Raw genomic sequence first — 12102 nt, forward strand, 5'->3', positions numbered from 1 at the left:
GCGGTCCGAGATGTGCATTGTCGTTTTTGCGGTTTTGGCAAGCTTGCGTTCGTGCGCCTCGAATGTGGCCTGAGTCAGCAGCTTCTCTGGATGGACCATTTTGGCGGGAAAGTTTCAACATGCCTACTTGGCGAGAGTCGTTGCGGCACGAGATGCCGACGCGTGTTGAACTCGTGGGGCCCGAGCGACCCGAGACACTCACTGCCATTTTAAGACAGTGATGGGAAACCAAAACAAAATCGAGCTGGTGGGCAGCATTGGAACACGAAACCACATTGCCACCAGAGAAAAACATGGCGCTCACTTCGCGCTGCCTGCAGCAGGACAAGGCGGCGTGTTTGGATTATTGCCTACTAAAAGCATGCATTACACTCTCATACACTACACGTACATGCTGCAAAGTTGTTAAGTGAAGATGTCTGCCGCAATTGGTTGGCAGTGATAACTGTCAATGGCAACATGCAAAGACCCGCGAGGAGATTTGCTGCCATTGGAATAGGAAAACCGAGTGTTTAGCAGCATTTTCACGTGACAGGCACACGCAAGTACTGCAGGAAAGCTGCCATTACGGTTGCCTACTGCTCTGGATCGCGTGTGGCTAACACCTTTTCTTGTTTACATGGGATTTAGTGGTTGGAAAACACACCATACGATCACACTCTGGTGACATACTGAACACTGGTGCCATAAGAGTGATTTCTGGGAACGTATTAACCAGTAAAACATAAACGTAACCGTATTGGGTAATTTCTTGCGTTCTCAATTGCGAACATTGGTGGTGAGAAATTGTAAAAAATGCATTGTATGAACCAGGTTCTATTGTAGTTCCGGCAGAGCCCATCTCACGACAACTGCCAATGTTAATGCGATTACCACTCAAGCAATGCAGTGACACACCGTATGGCTGAATATATGTTCATTTACAACATCTAGAGGTCCTTCTGAGATTTCCCTTGCTCCAGGTTTGCGGACGCCACAAAGAAAGCTTCTTTAAATGCAGCCTCCAAACTGTAGCCAGTTTTGTCCCGCTGGCACTGTAGAATCGGAGTTCAGCATATCTGACTTAGAATGAACTACGGTACAACTGCGCAGGCATCTTTTTCAGGCATGAAACTTTAATTTTTTATTGTCAGCTAGAAGAGCGCAGATTCTCACTTTCATCAGTCAGAGATGGCAATTTTCCACTCTGTTTTGCTAGCGACAGCAATGTTTTTGGTTCTAGATAGCAAACAGCATAAGCACGCCATGGGGAGGGGGCGAGCAGGCTAAGAGTGCTAATCGCTCGAAAAAGAACAAGAAGAAACGATGATAGCTTGATGATAGATGATAACGATGATAGCACAAGCTTCATTAGCCAGGCTTCGAGAAGCTTCCTTCAGATGCAAGCGAGATGGAACTCACGTGACTCGACGTTGTCGAGTGCGTTGGCCACTCCATTGAGGGAGTTGAAGAAGTCGTCCGTGTAGACGTTCTCAGTGTCGGGGTCAACTCGGTTGCAGTGTGGCAAAATCTTGACATCTGGGTTCATATTGCCCGCAGCTCTCGCAGCAACGCGTGACTTCAATTGCTGGGGAAGGAATAGAGAGAGAGAGAGAGAGAGAAAAAGGTTAAAGACCCAAAAGAAAAAAATTATTAATAATTTTTAATATAATTGGGCAAGTGTAGTCTTCACACGAGTTTTTACATAAGTCCTCACAAGAGTGTAGTCTTCTCACAGTCAAATACTGTGTTGGGAGCTCGCCATTTCAATACAGTCATGCAAGGAGACAAGTAAGAGCAGTGTAGAAGTGTTTCATGGCTGTCACTGTCTGCAAGATGTGGTGACCAAATGTTGTATGCGATTTCTTTAGGTCATGAAGCACCAATAAAAAGCCAGGCGGTGCCAGCTAAGCCCAAGCACTGATCTCGTGGACAGCGACGGCCCACCGTTTCTTCTTCACTACAAATGTATTAATTTAAGGCAGTAAAGCAGTAGTGCATTTCAAGAGCAACTCAGCTTAATAAGTAGAGAAAAGACAAAGAAAGAAGAGGAAGGAAAAAGAAATAGCACAGTATAATACGTACATCATGACAACAAGCATCTCAGAAAGAAAAAAGGAGGAAATCCTATTCTTAAGGATAACAATATGGAAAATATAAAGCCCAACTCTTCCCACGAAAGAAGCAAACAAAACTGGTAGTATCATACCTAAACACCTATATATTTAATAATATACCGCACCAAAATAAATTATTCACACACGCAGTTCACTGTTGTGCATTATTGGGAGAACTGGTTCAGCTTGAAAGGTACGAGCATAAAATTAACAGGTACACGGTCGTCCACTTCCAATTTGAACACGGCTCCGGGCGACTGGCGCTCCACAGAGCGCCGCTCGTAGGCGCCGGGGGTAACTAACGCGCCGGCGCACTGACAGCCACAGGCGTGGCCTCAGCCGCGTCGTCTGCTACAGCGTGCCAGCACACACTAGACGACGTGGCTGAGGCCATGCTTGTGGCTTCCAGTGCGCCGGAGCGTTAGTTACCCCGGCGCCCACGAGCGGCGCTCCGCCGGCCGCCCGGAGCCGCGTTCAAATGGGAAGTGGACGACCCTGTACAAGGAAGGCATGTGCCTGGTGTCCTCTCTCTTCCTAGTCAATTTTGTAGTCTATCTTTCAATCACTCTTGCTTTGCTGATCACAGCTGCACAATTAGTAGCAACATCTTGAAGGACAGTTTCCAATGGATGCTTGAATGTGTACACTTGTAAAATAATTTAGATGCACACAAATGCTGAGTGAACTGCATCACTGCGCATGTTGGCAGCAGGCTCCTGGTGCTGATAGTCGCATGTGTGCAGCGGGCATGTTTTTCGAACTGCAGCTTTGCGCTCTTCTCACTTCCATCAAAAACGCCGACAATATCGCATGAAGGTCTGGCAAGAACACGACCCGCTTTGTCCTGTTCTGCACCATACCAACCATACCACCATATCCACGCCATACCTTGTATGGTGCGGAAATGTTCATTTAGCGGGTTCAACAACTCCAAGTAACACAGGGGCTATTACGCATGCTGTAGTGACATTGCTTAGCAAGCACCGATGGGCTTGTTGGCAATTCATGATTTGTTTAAACAGAACTCTTGAAAAAACGAGGACCCACAAACAATGGCGAGGACACACACAAGTGATGATGGAGGACAACAAATGAAATATGTCCACCTGGGGTTTATAACGTACATCGAAATCAAAGTGCACGAGCATTTTTGCAGAGTGCATGGGAAACCCTTTCTTGTCAGGAATGTGCTGGGCACGCAGTGTTCAACACAGGAAACATGCAGAAGACTGATGGAGTTACTATCGTGAGGTAAGATTACGGCAACAAGGGTGTGAAAATTCAAGAGGCTCTGCTGAAACGGGGCAGGCTCTGTCGTAGAAGTGGACGAGGCCTTTAGGAAATAAGCAGATCATATCACATCAAGCACATCAGCCACCCAATCATAAGTCGAATTCGTTGCCAAGGTTCTCAGGCGCATGCTGTTGTGGCATTACACACTCCACCAGCTTCTGCCTTTTCTTCCCTTCTTGGCACTGAATGTAGCTGGCTACATTTCCTTAACCCTTTGAGGATCAAAGACGTAAATTTATGCCGCCGTCTGTAGTGTTAAAAAATGCACTAATTCTTTAACTCTTTGCTGTTCAGAAAGTGCTGCCACCCTGTGTGGATACAAGCAATTTTTTGTTCCCTCTGTAGTCTATTTGTTTTCATTCAACTACTTCTTAACGGCGGCGTTTTAGCGACTGCTCCAGCATATGCGGGTGCCTGGCGGTTACTTTAGGTTTTGTCTCGCAGGCTGTTTCCATTTGCTTCAGTTGTAAAAACTGATGTCTATTTGGTTTCTAATCTCTCAAAAGGTCATTGCTAGATGCCCGCTTGTTTGTTGCTCACAGGGGTGCGATTACACCTTCTCAAAGGCGGGCGCTGGTATACTATACAAACGATGCTGCCATGCCTGCGTTTATATATTTTTCTTTAGATTTGAGAAAACTGACTGCCCCTCACTGGCAATGGGATGAAGGTTTACTGCAACTTTCTGACTTGTCTGGTTCTTCTGACGTGTGCACCACCACCTAGTTTGCTTGCATGCATCCACATGCACGGTTCAATTACGCTATGGGTGCGCACACCGGCTGGTCTGCTGCAAGTGAGTTGAGCAGCGATACTTCCGGTGCAGACTACTGCCCAAATGCCGAGTTGGAATATACATCTACTTCAGTGCAACTCCATTTTAGTGCGATAGCAATTATATGCACACTGCAGGCGTGTTTCTGCCATCGGGGGGCCTAATATGCAGAATGGGGCCTAGTACGCATTCCATAATTATATGCGCCCACATGAGCCTTGCACTGAGAAACGGAAGAATACCATCTGTGTTCTGGGAAAGCTAGCAAAAAGTTTGGGAGTGCGCTTAAGCTTTGCCTTAAAAGTGGAGTACGATAACATTCAAAGATCCCCTACTGCTTCTCACGCTTCCCAGCAACTTCAGCTTATGTAATGATAATGTTTTCCTGGAAACGCTGGTGGTGAATGCTTCACATGAAGGCAAGCTTTCTGGTTCTTTTTTCGATGGTGTTGCAAGGAAGCAAGCAGGCTGCACCGCTTATACTAAGACAGACCTCACACAGCAGGTGGAAAAGGGGTTTGAGTGTAAGCTCCGCATAATGAAATTATGCTGTCTCGAATATTCAGATTACAATCCTATGCTGTATGTCTGTAGGTTGTGTGCAAGTTGTACGTTACGAATTTTGTGACGCATTTTACTTTGGGAAATTCAGTTAGTTCAGTAACGCCTCTGCGCCACGTGGAGGGCCTGCATGGTTCAGGACGATTTTCTCGGCTGCGGAAGCCAGTGGCGACGCCGAATCTTCTGCGACACAGGGTCCTTGACGCTATCGTGTTAAAAGGAAGGCAGTGAGGTCAAAACAAAAAAAGCTCAGAAAGTTGAGGGGATGTTTAAAGCCGACAAAAGAGCGGGGGACTTTATAAAACTCTGAATGCCTGCCAGTGAACTTATTGGCCGCCTCGGTGCTCATACTGTGGCCGGAGATGGCACATGTGCGTGTGCAAATTAAGGAACACATGCTATGTCCTGCAACAGTGGCTCCTTTCCTTGCTTGGTATGCTTCACCGCATAACACGTCTCTATAAAGGCGAAGCTAACTTTAAAGGCAAATACTGTTAAGTGTGTCAACGGCGTGTTTCGGCGTTTGTCCTGCCTTTTGTTTAATTCGACCTGCTGGATAATCCGACCAGTTTCGTCGGTCCCATCAGGATCGAATTGATGTAAATCAACTGTAATAAGGTTATCTCAGCAACATCCGGTTTTAGATGACATTGTCCTGCTCAGTACGCTGGAGATGAATTTTAGCAGATTACTGAATACCTCAGCCGAGAAAGTGTATGAGTAGGGTTGAAAATTAATATGCAGAATGCAGGGCTTGACAAGAAAACGAGAAACAAAGATTGGTAGTAAGTCTCTAGAATCTGTGCAAGAGTACGTTTATCTAGGGCAATTACTCACAGGGGACCCTGGTCATGAGAAGGAAACTTACGGAAGAATAAGAATGGGTAGGAGTGCATATGACACGCATTACCAAATCATGCGTGGGACCTAACTGCTATTCTTGGAAACGGAAGTGTACAATCATTGCGTTCTACCGGTACTAACATATGGGGCGGAAACTTGAAGGTTATGAAAGAAGATTGAGATGTTAACGACTGTGCAACGAGAAATAAAACGAAAAATGTTATGCGCAATTTTACAAGACAGGAAGCCAGCAGTGTGAATCAGCGAGCAAATGGGGATATAGTCGATATTCTAGTTGACAATTTAATGCGTAGGGTCCATAACCGATGCTTTAATTAAGACTCAATCACACCAGTGACTTGAGGATGTTGCGCAACCATTTGCGACTGGCGACCAAAAAGCGACTGTGCTCACACCGGCGAGTACAACCGACCAGTCGCTATTTGCTCACAATAGCATCCCCACGTAAAATAAGTATCACCGTATACAGATGTCCTGTTCCTTCACGTCTGATTGGTTCAGCAGTTTGGCGAATGCGGTCGTGCGACTAATAAACTGAGCAGGGAGCGACTGGCCCAAAATGGCCACCTTTTGAGAAAAGCGAGCACTTGCAATTGGTCGCACTACAGTTGTCAGTCACCAGTGTGAATGAGTTTTAGTTATAGAATTTGTGCAAAGGGAAAGAAGCCCAGTCGAGGATGGAGAAGTGGATGGGGTTATGAAATAAGGAAATTTGCAGGTACATCTTGGAATCAGCTAGCGCAGGCCAGGAGTAATTGGAGATCTCTGGCAGTGGCCATAAAAACAGGCTGATGATGATGATGAAAAAGGTAACGAAACTTTGAAGCTGCTGGTATTGGAAAAGACACAAAATTTAATGAGTTCTTTCCTAATTGAAGTTTGTTCTTTTTAGAAAAGTGACGAGCGACTACAGTTTTGTGTAACAGGTGTTGTGATGAACTGTTTTGTCTTTGTGCTTTAATGAAGCCCTACAGCACATAAGTGACAATGCAAAGCCCAGGGTGTCTACTAGGTTGGCATTTTTATATGCCCTGACTTTTTTCAGGTTTTCCCTGACCGTACTTATGAAAGTTTCTTAGCATTTTATGACACAGGAGGTTCAGGAGCAAGGAAAAATATGGTCATTTATAGCTTGCCAAGTTGCTATGCCCACCCATAATTTTCACCAACTGGTAGCCAGCTTGTACAGCCAAAACCAGCAAGCAACACCATTATCTGCAGACGGCGCAGATTCACTTGAAAGATTAACTTTTTTTGTCATGCTACTAGCTTCACCGTAACTACTGTGGGTACTAATTCCTCCGATTCAGAGCAACCAAAGTGAAAATTCCCATTCCCCCCTGAATTTCCCAGAACTGAAAATTCCCCCAAAATTCCAGGTTTCCCCTGATTGCAGACAACCTGGAACCATCGCTTGTGTTCATTTGAACAGTGGAAGAACAGTGACGGGGCTGCAATTGCCGCCATTGAGACAGTTTTAGCACATAGCTACTGTGTACTGCGTTCAAAGCTGACAAATGGCTGGGGTTGCAAACAGCAGTGCTGCACTAAAGCTGTCCAACTTTAATTAAATTTCACGTAGGCTAAATTGGTTACAAATCAGTAGCATATACTACCGAAGCAATCATGGCAAAGCTGCAGAGCTGGTAGTTGTCCAATTTTCCAACTATCAGCCTCTAAATAGCAGATGACATGTGCACCCAGCGGCTAGCGTTGCCGTCGTTGCCTCTGGCATTTTTCGGTGTGCCGTGGGCAGCTGTGGGTCTCGGAAGCCATGTTGAAGAGCCGCATGCTTTAGGTCATGCATCACTTCCGAAGAGTAGTAGTGGTGGCGTTATTTTTTCCGGTTTGAGCGTCAAAAACACCTTTTCTTGTCAGTTTGTCATTTTGCTCCCACTAGTATATCAAGCGTCAAATTTTGCATGGATGCGCCTCTATATATACACTGTTTCAAACTAGGCTTTTCACGCGGTCCAATATTTTCTTGCAGTTGGCCTTTAGGTCTGCACAAAACACTATGATCAAACCAGATGAGCACTGTGACGGCTTTACAGCCAGGCCCCCCTGCACAGGCACAAATTAGAGCGGTAAAGATCGCTACTCACACCAACGTCCCAGGGTCGGAATAAGAACTGCCGGTTGAGGTTGGACCGTTCGATGACGTCCATGTCCGTGACGTAGATGCAGCCACCTTTGGAGCCCAGACCCATCATGGCGAAGTTCTTGAGCAGTTCGCAGCCGATGGCCCCAGCACCAACCTGTGTTTATGTATTATAGTTCAAAATGCCAACGTCTCCTTCAGGGCTACTGCAGGAGTGTGTGTAAAATAGAATTTCAGCTGCAGTACAAACAATAACACTTGCACATACAGCCTCCGACCAATAAATCAGTTTACACGGGGACTGCTTCAAAGCCCAAATAATCGGGTTGTCTGAAATAAAGGATTCCCAAGAACATAAGTGACTTTATTTTATAAGTAGCCAACAAAACTAGTCAGCATGTTGCTGCGTGTGTACATGCTTATCTACAAACTGGTCAATCTGCATTTCGACGATTATTGTGCTGTCGCGCATGATAATCGCCAAGTGCCGCCGAGTCTCGCATAAGACTTCAAGCTACGACACCACACATTTATCTTGCTTTATCACTTATCCAAAAAAGGAACAGCTTGCAGGTAGCAATATGCATCTAAGGATGCGTTGATTTACAAAAATCAGTATTTTCTAGTAGAAATAGACAGCGCGGTTAAAAAAGAAAAGACACTATATAACCTACTTTTCAGCATATGCAGTACTCACCAAAAAATATTTCTGTGATGCCAGCTTCTTCTGCACATCAGCTCCAAAGACACATGCTTGAGCTCCATATCGTGTTTTCACCTGGGCAAAAATGAAAATGATGCTTGCTACTACAAAGCATGAAACACCATGGTTAGTCTATCCTAACCCACCTTTGATCTTAACAAGCACCTTATCTTCATGTGCCACATTTTGCCCCACCTTCATGGGCTGTTCATAGCCCTATCTTCATAGGTCATGTGTAACCAATTTTTATGGGTTACACATAACCCCATATTCATGGGTGACGCGTACCCCTGTCTTCATAGGCAGTGCAACACCTCAACTTCACAAGCCATGTGTGTCCCAATCTTTATGGGCTGCCCGTAGCCCAATACAGTAGAAACTTGTTCATACGATCCCATTTTCTACAATTTCCCGGCGCCAGCGTACGTGATCGAGAATGACAAAAAATGAACCAATACAGTTATGTTTATTCTTTAATGATTAGCATGTTCCTGGAAAACGTTTTCTTTGCGATAATTGCGATAAGCATCTTCACTTATCTAGAGGGTTGCAATGTGGACTTGTTGGTGATGTATCTTAAATAGGTTTATTGTAGCGTGAATAAAAGACAGGACAAAAGAAGACGCACAAGGACACACACGGTGCTAACGCACCATGTGTCCTTGTGTGCCTTCTTTTGTCCTGTCTTTTATTCGTGCTATGGTACACCTATTCAAGGTTCACTCATCTGCTTCATAACATGTACATGTGGCATGGGAAAGCGGAATGCACTCTTTTAATAGGAGGTAATCCAAACACGACCGTTTCCTGCTGCAGGCGGCGTGGAGTGAGCATCATGTGTTGCTTTGGTGGCATCATGTTCCAGCATTGCCCACCAGCTCGAATTCATTTTGGTTTGCCATCGCCGTCTTAAGATGACAATGCATGTCTTGGGTCACTCGGGCTGGTAGGTGACGCCACAATATGATGCTGCCAGAGCGAGACATGACGCTCACTTCGCGCTGCCTGCGCCAGGTAATGATGGCGCCTTAATGACATTGCCTATTAAACGTAAAAGAGATAGCTGAAGATGCTTACTGCAATAGGGTTGACGCCGAAAGCTGTGAATATAAAGTGCGACGACCTGCGAGATTTGTTCGTGCCGGAGGAGGAAACTGGACGTGTGCCAGCATTCTGACTTTACATGGGTGGTTGAGTACTGCAGGGAAGCTGCCGTGGCAGATGACTATTGCTCTCAATTGTGCGTGTCTCACACGTTATCTTGTTCATATGGGATCTAGTGGCTGGGAAATGTACAACACTAATCGCAGTTTGGCGATGTACTGAATGTTGATGCAGTAAGGTTGTGCTTTCCAGGAACATATTAACCGGTGAAAAAGAAGAGTAACTGCATTGGGTAATTTTTCTTTTGTTCTTGACCGCGAATGCTGCTGCCGATAAATCATGTGAAACGGGATCGTATCAACGAGGTTCTACTACTATATTGCACTCAATCACAAAGCACACCACTCCGAGGACCTTGTTGGGGGGAAAAATGTGTAAATTAGAGCTGAGTGAAGATGTAAATAGGTCCTACACGAGTGTTCTAGTAGCTTGCTAAGCAAATGCTAAAGGTGCAATAAAAGATAAAATAAAAAATAATATAAAATACCCTTCACAAACTCACCAATGCGTTGGCACTCTCTTCCGAAACGGTGCCTGACTGGGGAAGGCACTCAAAGGCATCAAAGTAGAACCACTGCTGGATTGGCATGAACTTGCCACTGCATGCCTAATGAAGGTAAGGAAGAACACAATCGCAAGATGTACGAACACTCAACTCTGTCGCAACCCTAATTTTGATTGCTCCCATGGAACTACTGTGTGATGGTGGGAGTCAGTCCGCACCAGATATGGCAGCTACCAAGGTAGAATGCACTGTACCGGGTGCATGAGGTATTCAAGATGATAGAATGTAGTATTACAATTCTACCTGGGTGGGTTAAACATGTATTTAACTCCTCTGCCACCAATCCAGGAAATCTGTTTCAGCGTAGCAGCTTGCCCTTTAGTAGAGGAGATTAAAAAGTATGCAATACTTTGTCACTCTATATCAAAGGTTCTGAAACTGGGTACCACGGAACATAGGGGTTCCACGAATGGTATATTAGGGTGCCGTGAGTGGTCAGAACGAATCCGACCCAATCCCGTATTTCCCCATTTACTTTCCCAATTTATCGATGTAGAGAACAAATATTGAGTTGCATTTTGGATTTAACGAAGCCATTGCAAGCCACATCTGTACTTCGGTAGTCTGCGGGCAGCCAGCAGCGAAATCCACGCGACAGCACCGCGCACGACTCGTCACTGGGCATGTGGCTGCGCTGAGTGCTTTTATTTTGTGCTCGCAAGCACAGGTTGTAACATGTGAGCGAGGATTAACTTGGAAGTTATGCAAGTTTAGAGCCACTTGTCGGCCTGGTCAACTCCTGTTGCCAACGGATGACGATCGGCCATTATGGCATATTGTAATGGACACATGGGGTGCTTCACCCATACTTTATTTGTGGTTCAAGCGCGTTGGTGTTGGCACAATGCAGTTTTGATACAGACTCATTCGCTACCGTACTACGCCAGCTCTGTAATAAAAACATGCGACAAGCATTTCGATGAACACGATGGACACCACTGCATCTTGGGTGATGCAGGCACCCAGGCTTAGCATTGTGAGTGGTATCTCAAAGACCACTTTGCAGCGCGAGTGAGATCCCAGCGAAAACTTCTTGGCATAAGACATCCAACTCATGTCCCAGTAACATTTAGGAGACAAAGAAAACATCCCCCGGATGTTCAGTTTCGGATATCTTGCCACGGACGTCCCAAGGACATCGCATATGGACCTCTTCTGGCATACACATAAATATTTATCCTCTTAGAGGCTTTGTCTTTGAGTTTCCTCGAAACAGAATGATTTTTTCTTGCATGTCTGAATTGCAATCCGAACCTATCATGTCTACAGCTCGTGCGTACATCATACTTTAAACTTTATGACGTAATTTATTCTGAAAACTTCAGTTAGTTCTATGAGCCAATTGTGCCTGGTGGAAAGCCTTGAAGAGTGTGGAATATATGACGCTTCGGCACGCGTGCGTATGTAATGTGTGCATGCAATTTATTATGACGCTTCGGCACGCGTGCGTGTGTAATGTGTGCATGCAATTTATCTGTTCTTGATGCAAAGGCACTCTGCCCGTTGCATCTGTCACACATCGTGCACTGCAAAAGAAATAGCTAGACTTTATAGCAAACAATGTGCAAAAGGCCCTGGCATATGTCTGTAAAATGCACGCAGCATGTCCCCATGAAGTCACTCGCGTATATGCAAGGGATGATCGCAGGACGTACTATTCGACACGTTCCTAGGATATCCATTTTCTGGCAGTGGATGCCCATACAATATCCATAGGATGCCACTGTTGTCACTGGGATGTGATATTTCTTTGCAAAGAACAAAACAAGCTTTTGTGCATCCAACACTTTGTTTGCATGAAGACACTGTTTATGGCACATGCTGCATTGCAGAAAGAAATAGAAATAATCACTTCTCAGTGCATTATCATACAAACAAAATCAATAACGCAAAAAGAAAGTTGCAGCTTCACCAGAATAGCGAAGCATCGATTGCGATAACAAATTAGTAGACAGCTATACGAAGTAAGGATAGTCATGT

General features: G+C 45.2%; 1 protein-coding gene across 3 annotated transcripts in view; it reads right to left on the minus strand.

The window, feature by feature from the left end:
• Positions 1 to 12102, minus strand: part of LOC126543396 (ubiquitin-like modifier-activating enzyme 1) — a 99492-nt gene that overhangs the window by 54822 nt on the left and 32568 nt on the right. For all 3 annotated transcript variants that reach the window (XR_008608808.1, XM_055062216.2, XM_055062217.1), the window contains 4 exons: positions 10060 to 10164; positions 8388 to 8468; positions 7695 to 7847; positions 1402 to 1567 (listed from right to left, as the gene is read on the minus strand). Coding sequence is in view for 2 of the 3 variants with exons in the window: in XM_055062216.2 (XP_054918191.1) it covers positions 1402 to 1567; positions 7695 to 7847; positions 8388 to 8468; positions 10060 to 10164 (505 nt within the window). In the remaining variant the exon portion in view is untranslated. The remainder of the gene's footprint in view (positions 1 to 1401; positions 1568 to 7694; positions 7848 to 8387; positions 8469 to 10059; positions 10165 to 12102) is intronic.

This window comes from Dermacentor andersoni, chromosome 10 (assembly GCF_023375885.2).
Source record: "Dermacentor andersoni chromosome 10, qqDerAnde1_hic_scaffold, whole genome shotgun sequence".
Taxonomy (NCBI): domain Eukaryota; kingdom Metazoa; phylum Arthropoda; class Arachnida; order Ixodida; family Ixodidae; genus Dermacentor; species Dermacentor andersoni.